Source organism: Culex quinquefasciatus, chromosome 3 (genome assembly GCF_015732765.1).
Source record: "Culex quinquefasciatus strain JHB chromosome 3, VPISU_Cqui_1.0_pri_paternal, whole genome shotgun sequence".
Classification (NCBI taxonomy): Eukaryota; Metazoa; Arthropoda; class Insecta; order Diptera; family Culicidae; genus Culex; species Culex quinquefasciatus.
This window is the reverse complement of record NC_051863.1, coordinates 42,467,472-42,488,034: the sequence shown is the minus strand read 5'-3', so window position 1 is coordinate 42,488,034 and position 20,563 is coordinate 42,467,472. Positions and strand designations below refer to the sequence as shown.

The following is a 20,563-nucleotide window of genomic DNA, read 5'->3' as shown; positions in this document are numbered from 1 at the left end:
ACTTTATTGAATCTTTCTTATAATAATTACATTTGGTTTACATAATAAGTGGTCAGCTGTGGCTCTTCAGCTTTAGTTTGCTTTTCGTGATTTAAACACTGTTCATATTCATAACTTTAAAAGTATATGATTTATCATTTTTGTAACACTAGGTACAATGAAGAAAAAAAAAATTAAGAAACATAACCTAACCTAAAACTAACTTAATCTTACCATAAACTAATTTAATGTTGTTTATTCTTGCTATAAAAGGTTTCTTTTCCAGTTAAAGGCTAGTACGCTGATCGGAAGGAAAGGGGTCAAGAAATGGCTTTACGAACAGCAGAACAAAGGAGAGGGAGTGATTCCTTGGGGCTTTTCTTCACCCTCTCTGGCTTGCTTTAGCTGCCGCTGCTGCCCATTTGATTTTTTTCTTGACCGGTTTCTTCCGAACTGCGTATACCGCTTAAAAGTAAAACACTTTTACCGATACAACGATTTTGTTCCATAAATGCATGGTAGTATCAAAAACTTTCCAACTTTTAAATTGAAAAGTTTTAACTTGCTACGAATATTCACCAACGCGAACTTTTAATCCAACGAACGATATTTTTAAATTAAGAGTATTTTTTCTTTTTTTCTATCATAATTGATAAGTATATGGTAACTACATCTCTTTTAGTAGTGATATACACTGTAACTGAAAATCGCACTTTGCTGAGTTCGTTTTCGCACTTTTTCATACGATTTTTTCAGTTCAACTACGATTACACTTTTTTGTGTAATCGCAGTCGAACTGAAAAAATCGTATGAAAAAGTGCGAAAACGAACTCAGCAAAGTGCGATTTTCAGTTACAGTGTAGTTTGGAATATTCCCCCGATGGTTTTTGATTATGCGGGAAGTGGTCCAAAATCAGTCATCTGAAATCCGGTCTTGCACGCATTTTTGAATTTTATGAAGATTTTTCTATCTTGACTAATTTAACCCAAACTTAAGTAATTCCGCGTGCGCGTGCACACTCCAACATCGAAAAACCCCAATCAAATCGTTTTCCGCTTGACGGGTTCATTCCGCTTCGAATTCCGCTTCGAAAATTGGTTCGAAATATTCTAAACAGATTGTCTGATTGGGTTCCGTTTCGATTCCGTTTGAGCATTTTTTGCACAAGGGCGACACCTGCTGGTGTACGGCGGAACCTCGATGACATTTCGCCGCGTTTCGCCGAAGCGGTTTTTCTTTTAGTGTGTGAGTGTTGCCTGCTGAAGCAAATGTCAAACTTGCTCAATCAGGTTTTTTTTCGAGTGCCGACGCTTTTTGACAAGCTTGCCACCAGTCTGGTGCCGACAAAGTGTGCGCCAGCAAGTCTCGTGATGGACGCAGCAGTCGAAGCCCCCGCGGAGGAAATCGCGCCAAGTAAATACTTTGTTCGCGTTTTAAAAAATTTGCTGGCCCAGGCCCCCTTTGGATTAATTTGGATTGATCTGGAGATTTCTTTCATTTTCTTCGCAGCATGTGGTGAACTTCCGCCGGAGTGCTGCGGTCTGGGATCATCAGGCCATCAAGTACGCCGGCATTACGGTGTTGGTGGCCCTCGGCGATGGTCTGTCGCGGCTTGCTCAGCGCGCCATCATCGACGGTGTGGCCGCGGTTTAGGGGAAGATGGCAAGAGTGGGAAGTGTCGATCGGTGGCGCAGTACCACATTCCGGATTGTTGGTTGCGATGGGCGTCTTGTTGTGCCGTCTAGCGCCGGGGTTGCGATCAGATTCTTCCGATTGATGTCAAGGCCTCGACATCGCTGAATGATGCGATATAATAAGGACGGGTAAGAATTGTATTAGTTTGATAATTGGACTAGAAAAGTAATATATTTATCTCTTTTAGGGCTCGTGAATAAGCCGGTTAAGGAAGAAGAGAAGGCGCTGGAATAGCTACGAGAGCCTAGAAAACCATCGAGATCATAGATGACCCCATTCTGCGCCACTTTTACGACAAGCGCATAGGTGTGGAAGTTGGTGCCGATCATCTGGGCGATGACTGGAAGTTATACGTCTTCAAGATTGCCGATGGCAACGACAAGCAGAGCGTGCTGACCAACCCCCGTGTCCGTCTGCTGCTGAAGAAGGGCCACTTTTGCTGTCGGCCGCGTTGTGCCTTCCGATACGATCGTGCCGCGTCGTCTTGAATCGAAGCGAGCAACCAACATCCGCAAACTGTGCATCCTGACCAAAGATGACGACGTCCGCCAGTTTGCGGTGAAGCGCTCACTGCCAGAGATGGACGGCAAGAAGACCAAGTTGAAGGCGCCCAAGATCCAGCATCTCATCGCGCCGGTGGTGCAGGAGCGCAAGAGACGTCGTCTCGACGTCAAGAAGCTTCGCGCAAGGAGGTTCTGGCCCTGTGCCGTCGCCAGCAGCATATTTGTCGCCGGTCCCGACTGTCGTCGATACGTGACTCGCGCAGGTTGGTCGGTTCCGGAGGAGGACAATCAAGGCTGCCAAGAAGGTCGCAAAGAAGGAGGCCTAGAAAGTGACCGAAGCCGCCAAGAAGCGCGACGAGGTCAATACTGCCAAGAAGTCCGAAGAAGACGATAAGAAGACCGACACCTCAGAGGTGCTGTCTAGACCTTTAAGTGTATTAATATATTGTGAAACTTACAAATTTATGTAATTAAAAACCTAGGGATTCATGGTGGGGAGTGTTTTCTTGTTTAATTTTTAAATACTAATAAAAATTGCCTAAATAGGCCAAAACAGTTAAATCAGTGTTAAATTTCGATCTAATTTCAACAAAAAGAAAATCAAGGGGAAAACCACTCTGATCAAAGAGCCCTGGGCACCATCGGGCACGTTCTCGGCACCTTCAGGCACGTTCTCGGCACCTTCAGGCACAAGCTCGGGCACCTTTCACTCTGACTTTGACATTCGAAAAAATCTTTTGGAAATATCAAAGTAATCAGGACTCTGTCCCAAACATTACAAATTATCCGGAGAACTGTTTTAAGTGCATTTTGTTCAATTAAACTGGTTCAAGTGCATTTTGTTCAATTAAACTGATTTGTGAGCAATAAAATTTGAGTTTGTTGTGAAATCCTGTGTAGTGAAAATTAGTATTCTTCGAAAGAAGAAAATTCCATACAGATTTGAGATAAATTGCTAATGTGGACATTCTGTTTATAGGCCAAAGGAAAATAATTTCTTAATTATGACTTTACACTTGTTAAACCCATCTTTGTTTTCTAGATGCAGGAAGAAAAACTCGTGCCTAAGGATGAGTTCGATTGAAGCAAAACTTCAAAATTCAAAATCCGGCTGCGGAAGAGCTTAATCTTTAATATTTTATAATGTATTTAAATTGTACAAAAATAAATATATCAATGGCAAGCTTCAGGTGTACCATTAATGAAAACTGAAAAAGAGTCAGAACGAGGTTTATGGTTTTGAAACTGGCTTTGTCTGTGCGAATCGTCCAGCAAATGATCATATCAAATCAAATTATTCGCTCTACAGCATTGCCTTGGCGTTCTCGATTGCGAGATTCCTACTCGAAACTAGGTGTCCGAAGGCTTGATTGTTGAGGCAATTGCAAATCTCTTTTTACACCTAAGCTTCCATCCTCACCAGGATTTTAACTGACGATCTTTGGATTGTAAGTCAGACTGCCTACCAGCGACTCAATAGAGACGACTCCTACCTAGACTCCTACACCTGGACTGAGCTAAAATCATCTAACTTCTAGGTTAGACCGGGGCCAACATTTACTTCCCGTCCGACGGAAGGCGTGATCAGACAAATCTCGTCTCGAAATTTGCCACCGGGACCTTCTGCGATCGAACCCAGACCGACTGGTTAAGAGGCAACCACGCTTATTCCTACACCACGGGTTTCGGTCAAAATGATCTTATATCGACTTCAAATTTTAATTTTGGAGATCGTCGATTTAATTACATTGTTTTGAATATGATGAAATAGATGTAACCTTGTTGATCATTAGAACATTGCCATATATTGTAAAATCGGCCCTTTGATTCAAGTAAAATTTCAATATTCTTGTTATTTCTAATAAACACGAGTTTTTTTCTTAAAATTTTATTGATAGTATCGATGATGGTGATTTTGTTTTTTTTTCTTGGCACGTGTTCCAGGCCCAGCAGCCGTATCGTGGACATGTTGTCAATGTGGAACCAGGAGCAGTCTCCGAATTCGGCGCAATTCCTCGGTGATTTTCCACTTGTACACGATCACGGGTTTGACGAAGGCTGAGATTTTCTCGCTTTTAAAGTCCTGCAGGCTTTTGTACTGCTTGATGCCGAACTCGACAAGTCCAGGATCTGTCTAAGGCTTTTCGGCCGCGCGGAACAGATCTGAAACCAGCTTTTGGTCATCACCAAGATATTTAGTAAAAGGGTGAGCTGGCGGGGATCAGTTCTTAATACACTCAAACCCCGATGGTTTGACACCAACTGTTGTCAAACGAACGGGGTCACGTTTTAGTTTGACACCCCTTTTACACGGAGTTCACACAAACTACCAAACGTTTGTTTTGATAGTGTGCGTGAGCGCCGTGTAAAAAGTGACAGTTCGTCACTTTTTAGTTTGACTTTGACCAACCAACGGGGTACAAACTAAAAAAGTGTCAAACGAAAAAGTGACCAACCACCGGGGGTTGAGTGTAGTAGTAGAATGACTTGCTTCATTTTTTTTTCCTGGAAAGACAAAGTTTCCGATCAAATAAATTCTTTAGCTCACATAATGCTTCTTACCAATTAAGAAATAAGAAATGTTTGCAATACTAGAATTATTTCAGTGATTTTAAACTGGAAATTAATTTAATCTAAGCCAAACCAATAACTCAACACTGACAGGATTGACAAAATTTACTAACAAACATTTTAACACGGTTGCTAAGCTATGTTTTTTTTTATCTTGGCTTCATCGCTCAATCGGGCACCCTCGGGCACGTTTGGGCAATTTTCGGGCACAGCCTACCCGCGGGCAATGAGCAGAGTGGTTTTCCCCTTGAAGAAAATAAAAAAGAAAGAAAAACAAGAAGAAGAAGCAGCTGTCAAATCTTATCCGTCCATTCGGATTCGATTCCGTTTGAATTCCGCTTAAACCGATTTGCGGCGAAAACTCAAACGGAACCGGTTGTTGCGTTTGAAACGGAATGCGGTTTAGAATCTAAAACGAACACTGTTTAGAATTCGAATCGAACTTTTTTCGCTCAAGCGGAATTCTAAACGGAATTCAAACGGAACGCTCTGAGTGGGACGCACCCAGCTGTCAAAGTTTGCGTTCGGCTGCTTCCGTCTTTCATCGTCCGTCGTCCGTCGACGTTCTTTTCGAGTACATTTGCCAAGATGGTAGGTTGTGTTTTGTGCTTTTTCGATGATTTTATCGTAATTTTCCGCCTCAAATGCGACCGCAACCGGGTTTAAAGTGTGATTTACGGCCGTGGCTTGTTGAAGAGATGAAAATTTGGTGTGGATCTATGTTTTTATTGGCACAATTGACTGAAATTGTGGCCGGAACACGAAACGTCAAAACAACAATCCCGACGATGAAATTGTTTATGGACCGGGTTTCTCTGATGTGGCCAAGCTAAACTTGACTGGAATCGTATTGATTGCGAGTGCCGTGATTGGCTTTAGTTAGAAGTGTTAATTGAAACAAAAAAATAAAGTTTTTGATATTCTCAGTTACTCGAAGAAGTGAGCCGCAAGTTGTTTGGTTTAACCTCAAAAGATTCCAGGACCGGATTATGGTGGTCGTCGCATTTGAGCCAAGAACAAAATCATTGGATAGTATCTTAATCTAAATTCGATCTCCGTCCGTTTCAGCCTCCGAAGAAGGACACCAAGGGAGCGGCAAAGCAGCCGCAAAAGACCCAGAAGAAGAAGGAGGGGTCCGGCGGCGGCAAGGCCAAGAAGAAGAAGTGGTCCAAGGGAAAGGTTCGCGACAAGCTGAACAACCAGGTCCTGTTCGATAAGGCCACCTACGAGAAGCTCTACAAGGAAGTGCCCGCCTACAAGCTGATCACCCCGTCCGTCGTGTCCGAACGTCTGAAGATTCGCGGATCGCTGGCCAAGCGCGGCCTTCGGGAGCTGTGCGTCAAGGGTAAGTTTCCCGTTGGAGGTGTTCCCGAATCAATTTGTCTAATTGTTGTTTATCTTTTTTTTTTTGCAGGACTGATCAAGCAGGTCGTTCACCACCACGCTCAGGTCATCTACACCCGCACCACCAAGGGAGACGATCCGGTGGCGTAAGCTTGGGATTTATCAATCCTATGTGTATTTGTTGAACTGGCGCGCGGAGGTAGGTTAAGGCGGAACATTTTTTTCCCGGGTGTGTGTACCATCCACAAGAGAATGTCAAAGAGGACGGAGCAAAAAAATATACTTACTGCTAAGTAAAGAAAGCCTGAAGAGCTCTGGTTTGCGTTTGTTTGTGTTATGAAGTGAAGAACTCGATGACCACGTCCTCGCAAAGAACCTGTTGCCAGTCGGGAGTGTGCACTGGTTAATGAATTGTTTGTCTACAGCACAAATTGGAGATCCTGAGATCCATCAGCAAGGTCGGGATATATCTTGTTTACAAACTACTGCTTTGCTTGTATCCAAAGTACATGAAGTTGACATCTGTGTTTGAGAAGCGCGATTTTTCGGAGAGCGATTTTATGCATTCTAGGTACCTACTTTAAGTTTACGTCGGTTTTCGGTAAGCGCTTTAATGTTTTTGAAACATTTCTTTAAAATACCATTTCTGGCAAAGAATTTTGTCTTAAAGCTCCATCTGCGGTGTCAATCCAATCTTTTTGAGGATGTCGCGCGTTACCATCGCATGCCTTCGGCGTGATATTCTAAATCTTACGTCCCAAGCAGAGATGATGTCTGCAACGCAACAGTTATCTGTTGCGTGGAAGCAGCAACATGCCGTACGATACTACATAAGCTAACAGATAGCCGCTGGAGGGTTTAGTGTCGATCAGACTTTCATCAAAGACGGAACCTACGTTGGGAATTTTATTATTTTATTGAATGATTTGGGGCAGCAGGGTAGATGATACGGATGATACTCGTCGGTTGACGCCCAGGCGAGGAACCCAACTACATCCGTAGTGCTGTTAGATCATCTTGTCAAAACAGTATGGCTCTGGTTCCTAGCAAGTGTCCACGTTGGCTTGGTTTAGTCATCATGATGACAAGTTTGAACCTAGCTGGTGGCCTATGGAAATGGTTCGTAATTCTTTGACCACCACTGGTTAGAGTCGAGACGGCTAAAGAAAAGGGCGCGCCAATGTTGAAAAGGGAATTAATTTGTGATTGTAGACGGTATTGTTTTGATTCGCAGTATGTTGAGTCAACTGCTGTGGATGTACCTGAACCTCGCGGAACGGGGTTTCTCTTCTTTCGATTTTTATCTACCATCTATCTTCTGTTTATTTCAAAGTTTATTTTGTTTCACTGATTCTCTAACACGCCATCTGTTTACAATCGTCCATTTGATTTCGATTTTACTTTTTTGATTCTCTTATCTCTCCACGCTTTTCCACTCAATTTTACCAATTAATGCTGCTGTAACAAACTGTTTGTTTTCCCTTAATTTGGCAGCGATGTCAATTTTGTGCTGTGGGTCTCGTGGCGCAGGGGTAGCGGCTTCGGCTGCCGATCCCGATGATGCTATGAGACGCGGGTTCGATTTCCGCCTTATCCACTGAGCTTCTATCGGATGGTGAAGTAAAACGTCGGTCCCGGTTTCTCCTGTCTCGTCAGAGGCGCTGGAGCAGAAATCCCACGTTAGAGGAAGGCCATGCCCCGGGGGGCGTAGTGCCAATAGTTTCGTTTTTTCGTTTTTCGTCAATTTTGTTTATCATGTGCCTTTTCTTTATTTATATATTTGAATAATTTGCCCTATAAATTGATCTTAATACAATCTAAGCTTGTTTTTTACCACTTTTTATTAACTTCTATTTGTTTCTTTATCTACTTAATAAATTGCTATCTTTCTTTTACTATTGAATTTTTTAAATAGTATATTTCTTTCACTGTCCATTGTTTTTAATCTTCTATTATTTCTTCAAACACGTAAGATCGAGCCCTTACTCAATTTATGGAATGATCAAAGAATTAACACAAATATTACTATTGTACTTTTGCTATATATTTTTTAAATAAAATGCTTGGGACCAAAAATTATAACAAAACACCGCGACATAAGAAATAGCAACAGATAAACACAATCCAACACTAGGAAAGATTTCAGGAGAAAACAAAACACAGTAAAATAACAACTAGTTTTTGAATTCAAACTAAAAATAAAACAGTTTTTGCTTTAAGAGCGAGTTTTTCACCAATGTGTAACAGGTTGTATCAAGGTGCTCCGATTTGGATGAAACTTTCAGCGTTTGTTTGTCTATACATGAGATGTACTCATGCCAAATATGAGCCCTCTACGACAAAGGAAAGTGGGGTAAAACGGGCTTCGAAGTTTGAGGTCCAAAAACCCTAAAAAATCTTAAAATTGCTCGCATTTCCGTAAAACTTCATCAATTCCAACTCTTGTAGATGCATTTGAAAGGTCGTTCGAAGCACTTCAAAATGGGCCATAGACATCCAGGATTGGTTAGACTTTTTCTCATAGCTTTTGTAAATAACTGTTAAAAATGGATTTTTTTTTAAACCTTAATATCTTTTTGCAACAGCCTCCAACACCCATACTCCCATATGGGTAATTTTATGGACTATAAGCCTACGGCATTGACTTTTTGGCCAATTGCAGTTTTTCTCATAGTTTTCCGATTTTTCTACAACAAACATTTAACAACGTTAGTTTTTGCCCTGTAGGCCTCCATAGCGGCACTTTTTGGTCTCAATTTTGTCATATTTGGAATCCTCGGAAAATTTCACGTTAGTTAGAAGTATTGGAGTGGTAAATTTGATTTAAAAAATAATTAAATAAAACATTTTTGAAAAAAGAAATAGATTTTACTTACCCTGCGATCAATGCGTCAAATGCTGTATCAAGTAGGCGAAAACCTGTTTCACCCCTAATCCAACAAATTGTTGAAAAAATATTTTAATTCATTCTAAAGGCAATTTTTCCAATCAAATTTATAACTCCAATACTTCTAACTAACGTGAAATTTTCCGAGGATTCCAAATATGACAAAATTGAGACCAAAAAGTGCCGCTATGGAGGCCTTCAGGGCAAAAACTAACGTTGTTAAATGTTTGTTATAGAAAAATCGAAAAACTATGAGAAAAACTGCGATTGGCCAAAAAGTTAATAGGGTAGGCTTATAGTCCATATAATTACCTATCTTTTGACCCATGGAAGTATGGGTGTTGGAGGCTGTTGCAAAAATATATTAAGGTTTTAAAAAAATCAATTTTTAACAGTAATTTGCAAAAGCTATGAGAAAAAGTCAAACTGATCCTGGATGTCTATGGCCTATTTCGAAGTGCTTCAAAAGACCTTTCAAAAGCATCTTCGAGAGTTGGAATTGATGAAGTTTTACGGAAATGCGAGCAATTTTAAGATTTTTTAGGGTTTTTGGACCTCAAACTTCGAAGCCCGTTCCTTTGTCATAGAGGGCTCATATTTGGCATGAGTTCATCTCATGTATAGACAAACAAACGCTGACAGTTTCATCCAAATCAGAGCACCTCGATACGACCTCTAGAACAAACCGAGCAGAATTTACAAATATTGCCTCTTATACTTACATCAAACTCTACGCAATGTACCACCCCCGGCCGAGTTAAAATGCGTAACCGGAAAAGAAGGTGCGAATGCCTGGCACGAACACTCAAAGCGTGTTCTAGCGTGTTGCTCGTACTGACTCAGAGCAAGGGTGAGATATAGGTGTAAGGGCAGCGCGTGTTCGTCGGGAACCTAGTGCATAAGATCGGTCAAGGCCCGTTCTTACACTGAAAATTGCGAATTGCGAATCTACACTGAAAGCCCGACCATGGTAATTTTAAGAACATTTGCTAAAAATGTTGCTTATTAAATTAACTGCGGCTTTTTTATAAAAGTAAACGCAAATATGGTAAAATGAACCATGCTTCCACAAAATTGCATGGTAGCAATTACGAAATCATTATCATTCTCTACGTATTGGAGGGTTAAAATTTCCATACCGCTCACGACATAGTAAAACTGACTGCGTTAATCAGTCAATCCAAGCACGGAATGTTTTTAGCAAAAATACGTCGGTGTGTTCTCAATAGACGTATCCAGTTTGAAATGGCCGCTAGGTGGCCAATGGTGTTAGAAATGACAGCTTCCATGTATTTGAATATGGGAGCTCAGGAAAACTCAATTTTTAAGCAATAAAATGATTATTTATGATAAAAGTATTGATTGATTAGGTGCACAAAATGTGTCTAGAATATTATTAAAATAAAAACTGTTCAAAAAATTTGCAATTGAGATAAGTACACCATTCGATTCAGCAGGAATTTTGGGCACCAAAAATATATAGTTTTCATATGTTAAGTGTTTTATTTTAGAAGAAAATTAACAAAAAGTATGAAAATCGAGACATTTAGTATGGGAGCTGTCAAATCTCTCACCATCAAAAAGCAGCGTTGAGCTTTCGCTGGATTTGTCTATTTAACCCTACAATATGGTAACAACTACCTTGGTTGGGTTTTCAGTGTACGAGAAATTCGATTTCAAAGTCTTGGTGCTCTGGTGTTACCATGAGCGTTAGAGAGTTAAAAACTTATGAGCAATGTGTTTTTTCTAGCTCAAAATCATAATGATTTTGATGATTTTAATAACTTACAAGATTTTATCATTATTTTTTATATTTAATTTAATATTAAATTTTAAGTTCTATTTTTCTTAAGCCAGACCTTTGCTTCCAAAACGCTGCACTTTGACAGCCGTAAAGGTATCCAAAACTGCAAACTCACCTCCTACACCTCATGCTTGACGCTTCTTGGGTGTGTTGTGTGTGTCATGTGTCATCCTGACTGCCTGTCTTGCTCTGCGCTAATGAACTTTTCTGTCTCTGACATGGCTAAAGTGGCGTGAGACTGGTCGAACAAAAATTTTCTTTAAAAGGTACTTACTTGTTTTCGTGGTGGCGCTCGTATGGCGTGATCGTGTTGTGCTTAGCTAAGACGTAATCGTTACATTGGACCTTGCAGAGAGCCTCGAACTGGGCCAGCTCGACGAGATGTCTCAAACGACCAAAGAACCACGGAACCGACGCGGAAATCACCAGAAAAATGGAAACGGGCCCTTCGCAGGTAATACGCCGTCGTCGTTGTCGTCGAAGCAAAAGGAGGGGAAGAAACAGGTCAACAACAAGCCCGACCCGTCGCTGGTGCTGTGGAAATCTCCCCTGAGGACGTTGAAGTATGCTGGGTTGGAGGTGGCCTCGTTGGTGCGCTGCTATGGCAAACAGATTACGGGCCGTCGGAAATTGGCGATTGGTTTGTTTGTGGCTTTAATGACCGCCCTTTGCTACCTGCCTGGACCTCATCAAAGATTTATCCAACTCATCAAGACTAATGGATTTTTCGTCGTTTACTGGACGGGCCTTGGGGTGCTGTCCTCGGTTGGCCTTGGCACGGGACTGCACACGTTCCTGCTGTACCTGGGGCCACACATTGCGAGTGTGACGCTGGCCGCGTACGAGTGCAACTCGCTCAACTTCCCCGAACCACCCTATCCGAACGAGATCGTTTGCCCGGACGATGCCAAATCGACGCTGGTGCCAACGATGTGGGCAATCATGTCCAAGGTGCGGCTCGAGGCGTTCCTGTGGGGTGCCGGAACTGCCCTCGGCGAGCTGCCACCGTACTTTATGGCCAAAGCATCGCGACTGTCCGGAGGCGGAGAGTTCGAGGAGATCGAGGAGCTGCAGCAACGCAAAGACCGCGGCGACAAGCTGGGCATGTTCGAGCGTGGCAAACTTGCCATGGAGAAGATCGTCCAGAAGGTCGGCTTTTTCGGCATTCTCGTGTGCGCCAGCATTCCAAACCCGCTGTTCGATCTGGCCGGCATCACGTGCGGCCACTTTCTGGTGCCATTTTGGACCTTTTTCGGGGCGACCCTCATCGGAAAGGCCATCATCAAAATGCACATACAGAAGATATTCGTTATCATAGCTTTCAATGAGCATCTCGTAGATAAGGCCGTCGACTTGCTGGTTTTAGTTCCCATCGTAGGTAAAAAACTCCAGGAACCCTTCAAGACCTTCCTGCAGAACCAGAAGAACCGACTTCACCGCGACACGGCGGGTTCTTCGCCCAACTCATCCAACATCATTTCAACCATCTTTGAGTACTTTGTCATCGCCATGGTCTGCTTCTTCGTCACGTCCATCATCAATTCGCTTGCTCAAAGTTATCACAAAAAGACACAACAAACACAACATTCTAAAAAGAACGCTAGGAAATCTTAAGCTACATCAGTTTAATTTAGTGCTGTAATTTATTTCGAAGGGATGTAAATAAATAAAACAAACAAATGCGAACGCCAAATAAATAAAAAAAAAAAACAAAAAATCTCAGATTTCGAAGCTATTCGACCTACACAAACAAACACACACACACACACTCTTGCTCTAAATTACTTTCCTCTGTAACCCTCCCACTATATATGAATGACACTTCTCTAAATGAAAATTTAAAATAAATTAGACACGGTTGAAAATTGAAAAAAAAAAAACAACAACTTCTCTGTACGCTTTATTTCTTCTGATAACGAGACAAAGAATCCTCGCAAAAACGCTTTTTCAATTTGAGCCCGGAAAGGTGGACGTCTAAAAATAGGTTGCTAATCTGGTTTTAATGAGAGTGTGAAACGGGTTGACCTTATTATTTTTAACTTGAACAAGGCGAAGACATTCTTTGTTTTTTTTCTGCTTAAAATGCTACATTTTCTTATTTTTTAGCAGGTTTGTTTATCAGAGCTAGCAGCTGGTTGCTGATTCAGCTGTTCTCGTATGAAATTTTCTATTCAAGGCTGGGGCTTCATGTGAAGAAAAGCCACAGTCAAGCATGAGTAAGAATAATGCGATCGGTAAAGCTCATCAGTATTTGATTGAATGCAAGATTGAATGACTATTTTTTAATGTTTGAAGTTTAAATTTTAATACTCAAAATATAAATCATGAACAAAAACTTGAACAATCGACAGTAAGCTGTATAGCATAATTGAAGCCTGTTCAAATTTCGATTTTCTGAACCAATATTTTAAAATTAAACGTGGTGATTATTGCACTCTATGATTAAATAGTCCAGACTCGCTTATCCAAAGCTTTGATTGTCCGAAGTTCAATTGGGTACTAAAGCCCTATGTCAATTTTTACAAACAACGGTAAAAAACACGATTAAAAACCACTTCTGATCACTTTTTTTCATTTTTTTACAAAAAAAAAAAATATTGACCAGACAACATTTTTTCGATGGATTAACTATGTTCCCCTTGGAACGAGCTGTCAAGTAGGAACTTTTCTGTCAAGAAGGACCGCGAGGTTAATTTTTCCAAATTGATTTAAAAATCCATTTTAAACCCTTTGTGGTCGTACAAAGGGTCATTGTACTCAGAAAAATAAGCTTTATCGCGGTAAACAATAATATCAGCAATCTAAGCTTCATTTTAGGACCCAATTTATTATGCAAAGGTTTGTATGGAATTTTAGGGTGTAATATGATGACCCGTTTTGGAGTCCTAAAAAACTTCTCAAAGTTTGGAAGTGATTGGTTACGCTGAGCGAGGAAATTTTTGATACCTTCTGTGTAATTACTTAAATGCTTAATTTTCCGTCTAAAAATCTGAAATTATTGGAAATAAAGCGAACAGACGCGTGTTTTTAGAAAAACTAAAATTAAAAAAAAATAATTATGAAATAAGGAAATCAAAAAATTATGTAATCATGAAATAAGGATATCAAAAAATCAGGAAATTAGGAAACCAGGGAATTAGTAAATTTGGAAATTATGATATTAGCAAATTAGGAAAATATAGAAAATAAGAAAATTAAGAAATTATGATATAAGGAAACAAGGAAATTAAGAAATTAGGAAATAAGGAAATTTGGAGATTATTAAATTAGGAAATTAATATGAAAGGAAATTAGGATGTTAGGAAGTTAGGAAATTTGGAAATGAGGAAATTAGGAAGTTAGGAAATTTGGAAATCAGGAAATTTTTAAATTAGGAAACTAGGAAATTAGGAAGTTAGGAAATTAAATTAGGAAATTAGGATATTAGGAAGTGTGGAAGTTGGGAAATTAGAATATCCGGAAACTAGGAAATTAAGAAGTTAGGAAGTTAGGAAATCAGGAAATTAGGAAATCAGGAAATTAGGAAGTTAGGAAACTAGGAAATTAGGAGTTTAGGAAGTAAGGAAGTTAAGAAATTTGGAAATATGTAAATTAGGAAATTAGGATATTCGGAAACTAGGAAATCAGTAAATTAGTAAATTTGGAAATAATAAAACAAGGCTGTTACAAATGATTTTTTCTTGAATTTTTAAATTCCTCTATTCTTAAATTCTTAAATTTCTTAAATTCTTATATTCTTAAATTCTTACATTCTTAAATTCCCTAATTCTTAAATACTTAAATTCTTAAATACTAAATTTTTTAAATTCTTAAATTCTTCAATTCTTCTTTCAATTCTTCAATTCTTAAATTCTTCAATTCTTAAATTCAAAATTTTTATAAATTTCCAACCTCTTAAATTTTTTTAAATTTTGGAAGAAATAGAGTTTTTTATTGTTATAATTTCGGGATTTTCGGAAATTTGTATTTACGAATTTCTATATTTTCAAACTTTTTGAATTCAGACTTGTACATTCGTTTCGAATTTTAACATTTTTGAGCTAATGAATTTATAAAAACTTTTATATTATAATTATTATTCAATTGCAGGCCAAGTGCGAATGATGCTGATGATACCTCTTCAGTTGACGCTCAGGTGAGGAACATCCTGGAAGGAGCGACACTGACTACGTCCGTAGTCCTGTTAGATCATTCTTGATCAAGACAGTATAGCTCTGGTTCCTTGCAAGTGTCCTATTTTCTTACCTCCACGTTGGCTTGGTTTTCATGATGACCTAGCTGGTGGCCTGTGGAAACGGCTCGTAAACCTTTGACCACCGCGGGTCAGACTCGAGACGGCTAAAAGAAAGGGGCGCGACAATGTGGGACAGGGAAGTAATTTGTGATTGTAGACGGTATTGTTTTGATTCGCAGTATGTTGAGTCAACTGCTGTGGATGTACCTGAAACATCGCACAACGGGGTTTCTCTTCTTTTCGTTTTTATCTACCATTAGAGAGCCTGGAGCGAGTTCGTTTCGCGGTGCCTGTCCGTCGGGACGCATTTATTTTCGCGTTCCGTTTTCTTCGTTCGTCGTCGGTGTGTATTTCGGGTGAGTTCGTGCGTGTGTGTGTGAAGGTGCGGCTAGCTCTGGTTGTCATGATGACAGCAGATCTGAGCCAGTTCGTTTCGAGGTGCCTGTCCGTCGGGACGCATTTTTTTCGCGTTCCGTTTTCGTCCATCGTCGTCGGTGTGTTTTTCTCGTTAGTCATGTATTTGATACACATCACAGTCGGATTTCTTTGTTCTATGATTTGCAATTGTTTCACGGGAAGATTGTTTTTAAATTGCGTCAGCAAAATATAAATTATCATTCAATTCGACCATTCGTTTCCCGCGAATCACGGCGACAAATATTGTTTCAACGCGATTGTTCAAGTCCTCCAGATAACATCATAACTCTTCAGTCATTAATTGGTCGCTCATCTTATAATAATTTAAAAGTATAAATAGTCTCAGGGCAACTCTACGTAAATATGTTACGCTGAGTTTAATATTTCACCTTTTAATCACACATAATTTTGATTCTATCTTTCCACAGCCGGCTGTCTAAGATTGAATCATTTATGTTAAACTCAACACCAAATAACCGGGAACGGTCTCATCCGCATCATCCGATTGTTTGCCTTGAGAATACATAATACATCACCCTATTCAACAAAATTCATTGATTATTGGGCCACATCATCATCCTCTATGATGAATCCTGGCCATTACCCTTCCCCACTAACAAAATCCCAAGTAGAAGTAGTTTTCCGGCACACGCGGGGTGTGGATATCGTATAGAACCCACCCTTGGTAGCAGCCTGTGCTAACTAACATTCCCGTCCCATCCCCTCGAGATCTACAAACTGACATGGCGGGCGCCGTTGGTGGCCAACGACTGTTTCCTATTCGCACCGGCTCTAGTTTTGATGATCGTGATGTTTTATCTTTTCAGCGCATTCATGCATGCTGTTGATAAGGGAAACATCATTTGATCGTTGAAGCGTGTGACCGGTTGTGCTGATGGGATATTATGGTCCTGTTCAGCAACGGAGAAGGACAACCATGGGTGGTCTCTCATGCTCATGCTCATGCTCATGCTCATTAGAGAGCCTGGAGCTTGTTAGAGAACGGACATCTCGAGCCTGAGGTGCCAGTCGAGGCACGGGAGCTGACAAACGTATGGTGCCTATCGAGCAAAATCCTTTGTGACGGTTCTCGTGCTTCGATTGGTGCTTTTGATTTGAGATGTCCGTTCTCGAATAGGCTCCAGGTTCTCTATCTACCATCTATATTCTGTTTATTTTGTTTCACTGATTCTCTAACACGCCTTATGTTTATTATCGTCCATTTGTTTTCGATTTTTCTTTCATGATTCTCTTATTTCTCAACGCTTTTCCACTATATTTACTAATTGATGCTGCTGTAACAAACTGTCTGTTTTCCTTAATTTGGCAGCGATGTCAATTTTGTTTATCTTTATTTATCTATTTGAATAATTGTTCATCTGCCCTATAAATTTCCCTTATACAATCTAAGCTTGTTTGTTGCCTCTATTTATTAACTATTGTTAATTTCTTTATCTACTTCATAAATTACTATCTTTCTTTTACTATTGATTCTTCAAATAGTATATTTCTTTCATTGTCCATTGTTTTCAATCTTCACCCTTTTCTTCAAACAAATGAGGTTCGAGCCCTTATTCAAATTTTGAAATGATTAAAGAATTAACACAAATATTACTATTGTACTTTTGAAAAACTTGTATAAAATGCTTAGGACCAAAAATTGTAACAAAACACCGCGACAAAAGAAATAGCAACATATAAACACGACTCAACTCTAGGAATGATTTCAGCAGAAAACAATACACAGTAAAATAACAACAAGTTTTTGAATTCAAACTAAAAATAAAACAGTTTTTGCTTTAATGAAAGTTGATAGGCACACTATAAATGGTTAGGCGCTTATACTTACATCAAACCCTACGTAATGTACCACCCCCGGCCGAGTTAAAATGCGTAACCGGAAAAGAAGGTGTGCATGCCTGGCACGAACACTCAAAGCGTGTTCTAGCGTGCTGCTCGTACTGACTCAGAGCAAGGGTGAGATGTAGGTGTAAGGGCAGTGCGTGTTCGTCGGGAACCTAGTGCATAAGATCGGTCAAGGCAAAACCGCTCTTTTTAGGAGCCGCTCATTTTCGTTCGCTCTTTAAAAAGAGCCGCTCTTTTGAACGGCTCTTTCGCTCTTTTTCAAAATTTGGATGAAAAGGGTTTTTTTCAAGAATCGTGTGATTTTGTAAGTTATTTCACATTGGACTTCTATAAATTCGGCCGCACCAAATATTTTTTGAAATTTATGTCCCTCAGCTCTGACCAAATCACAAAAAATACACGTCCCCAGTTGCATTCATTAGTATCGAAGTATGATGAACTTTTTTTTAAGCCAAAAAGGAAACTTTTGTTTTCAGTTTATAAGACTTCTATTTCCATTGAAATTTGAATGTTTTTTGAAAAAAATATTGTTTTGCCCCCTGATTTTTCGGACCGATTTTGAAGGGGAGGGGTGACATAAACTTTGAAAAATATTTATAACGGCCATATTTGATAAAAAAAAACTGAAAACGAGAAGATGCCCTTGAAAATCATAGGTCTTGGTGGTCTCTATGTCATGATTTCTATTCAAAACTGAACATTCGAGTAATTGGATGGCATCCAAACTTAAATCTAGGATGCTGGAAAAATTCATTCATCATCATCATTTTAAAATTGCGTTTATTTCTGCATGAATTGAACTAATGCTGATATTTTATTTGGAGAAAATATTCTGTGAACTCTTCTCTACATTCTGATTTAATAGATAAATTCTATAAACGCTAAAGTTCAATCGCACAACATGATTATTTTTTCCAAAATCTCTCGAACATTCAGTAGATGTATGGTAATATTTGACAAATTATGCTTTTCGAAATGCTCAAATTTGTATTCCGGTATTACTTTAATGTACACTCAGTTTTACAATGAAAAGTTTATTCCATTTTGTTTTGAAAATCATTTACTTTTGGTATACATTTTTATAAGCATTGAAATTTTTGAAATTGCATTTTCAATTCTCAAAAAAAAAATTTAATTAGCATTAGTATTAGCAAAAAGGTCGCACAATTCCGGATGGCTGCACAACGCCTATTTGCTGTTTAACTGTAATTAAACGTATAATAGCAGCTCATCCGGTTACAATATTCCAACACGGGAGCGTGTAATACTATCCAGTAAGATAAGGGGCTCCTGGCCGGTACCTTGCTAACCTCGGGGATTGGAAGGCATGTTAGTAAACATCTATCTAGAATGCGCAGAGATCTCTCTCTCTCTTTTTTTAACCTAGGTTTTGACTCAATGTTAGTAAATTGAATGTTCTAATTCTCAAAAACAAATTTAACACTATTTTTTTGGAAATTCAATAAATTATATTTATAACAAAAATCATGCCATATTGAAACGGTTCATTCAAAAGACCGGAGTTTAAAAAAGAACCGCGGTTCTTTTTTTGTGAACCACGGTTCGTTCGCTCTTTTCAGTGAACCGGCTATTTGAGCGGTTCGCTCTTTTTTTGCCCACCTCTAGTCAAGGCCCGTTCTTACACTGAAAATTGCGAATTGCGAAAAATCCACGTTGCACGCTGTAATAGTCGAAACGAGCATTTTTTTTTTAATTTCGCGTAAAAAGAGAGGTAAAGCATGAAATGTGTAATAAACCGGCTTTGGCTTTAAAAAAATCTTTAAAAAATATTCGCAACAGCCTTAAGTACGGTTAAGTTAAAATAAAATCGGAATTGAATAGATTCAAAATGTTTATTCAAAAACTTTTAACAACAATTATGAACAAAATTAAGAAATCAATAATTGAAAATTTCTTTAAAAAAAAAAAGCAAAAAATTAGAAATTCTTGAATTTTGAAACTAGAAAAACTAAAATTAAAAAAAAAAATGTAATTATGAAATAAGGAAATCAAAAAATTATGTAATGAAATAAGGATATCAAAAAATCAGGAAATTAGGAAACCAGGGAATTAGGAAATTTGAAAATTATCTCGGGAAATCAGGACATTTTTAAATTAGGAAATTAGGAAGTTAGGAAATTAAATTAGGAAATTAGGATATGAGGAAGTGTGGAAGTTGGGAAATTAGAATATCTGGAAACTAGGAAATTTGGAAATTAAGAAGTTAGGAAGTTAGGAAATTAGGAAATCAGGAAATTAGGAAATCAGGAAATTAGGAAGTTAGGAAATTAGGAAACTAGGAAATTAGGAGTTTAGGAAGTAAGGAAGTTAAGAAATTTGGAAATATGTAAATTAGGAAATTAGGATATTCGGAAACTAGGAAATCAGGAAATTAGTAAATTTGGAAATTATAAAACAAGGCTGTTACAAATGATTTTTTCTTGAATTTTTAAATTCTTGTATTCTTAAATTCTTAAATTTCTTATATTCTTATATTCTTAAATTCTTAAATTCTTAAATACTTAAATTCTTAAATACTAAATTTTTTAAATTCTTAAATTCTTCAATTCTTAAATTCTTAAATTCAAAATTTCAAAATTTCTAACCTCTTTATTTTTTTTAAATTTTGGAAGAAATAGAGTTTTTGATTGTTATAATTTCGAGATTTTCGGAAATTTGTATTTACGAATTTCTATATTTTCAATTTTTTTGAATTCAGACTTGTACATTCGTTTCGAATTTTAACATTTTTGAGCTAATGAATTTATAAAAAACTTTAATATTATAATTATTATTCAATTCTGCCTTTTTTTTATTTTGAATTTCCAAATTTCAGATTTTTATTGAAATTTTCTTTATTATTTTTTAAAAACAATGTTATTTGAAATATCTGAAATGTTTGTTTTTTATATTTTTGAATTTGTTGTTTGGTTTGATTTCAAAATTTCAGATTATTATTGTATTTTTAGTAAAAACATAAATAGATATTTGTATGATTATTGTCAAGTTTAATTTCACTCCGATTTACTTCCTTTTGGACCCGCGAGTGTGGATCAATCGGACAGCGCAGGGGACTCATAATCCAGAGGTAGCTGTTTGGTACTAGCAATAAATAGTTAGTGACACGATGGCCGACATCTATAAAGACAACTTCTTTTTTTTACTCTTCGACCAAAAAAAAAACTAAATCTGCCCTTTTAATTTCAATATTCTGGTTTTTAAGATTCGGCGGGAATTTCAAATATTTTTATATACCCAATAC

General features: G+C 38.4%; 2 protein-coding genes and 1 pseudogene across 2 annotated transcripts; all 3 read left to right on the top strand.

The window, feature by feature from the left end:
- The first annotated feature begins 1,923 nt into the window (after positions 1 to 1,923).
- LOC119768935 lies at positions 1,924 to 2,782 on the top strand (annotated as a pseudogene).
- Positions 2,783 to 5,253: 2,471 nt separating this feature from the next.
- Positions 5,254 to 6,406, top strand: LOC6047732 (40S ribosomal protein S25). Its single transcript, XM_001864716.2, has 3 exons — positions 5,254 to 5,340; positions 5,818 to 6,094; positions 6,164 to 6,406. Exons 1-3 carry the CDS (start codon positions 5,338 to 5,340, stop codon positions 6,241 to 6,243), a joined length of 360 nt encoding a protein of 119 aa, XP_001864751.1. The 5' UTR covers positions 5,254 to 5,337; the 3' UTR covers positions 6,244 to 6,406.
- Positions 6,407 to 10,917: 4,511 nt separating this feature from the next.
- On the top strand, positions 10,918 to 12,492 carry LOC6047733 (vacuole membrane protein 1). The gene is made up of 2 exons (XM_038264454.1): positions 10,918 to 11,050; positions 11,137 to 12,492. The coding sequence occupies exon 2, from the start codon at positions 11,166 to 11,168 to the stop codon at positions 12,396 to 12,398; it is 1,233 nt and encodes a 410-aa protein (XP_038120382.1). The 5' UTR covers positions 10,918 to 11,050; positions 11,137 to 11,165; the 3' UTR covers positions 12,399 to 12,492.
- The last annotated feature ends 8,071 nt before the right edge of the window (positions 12,493 to 20,563 follow it).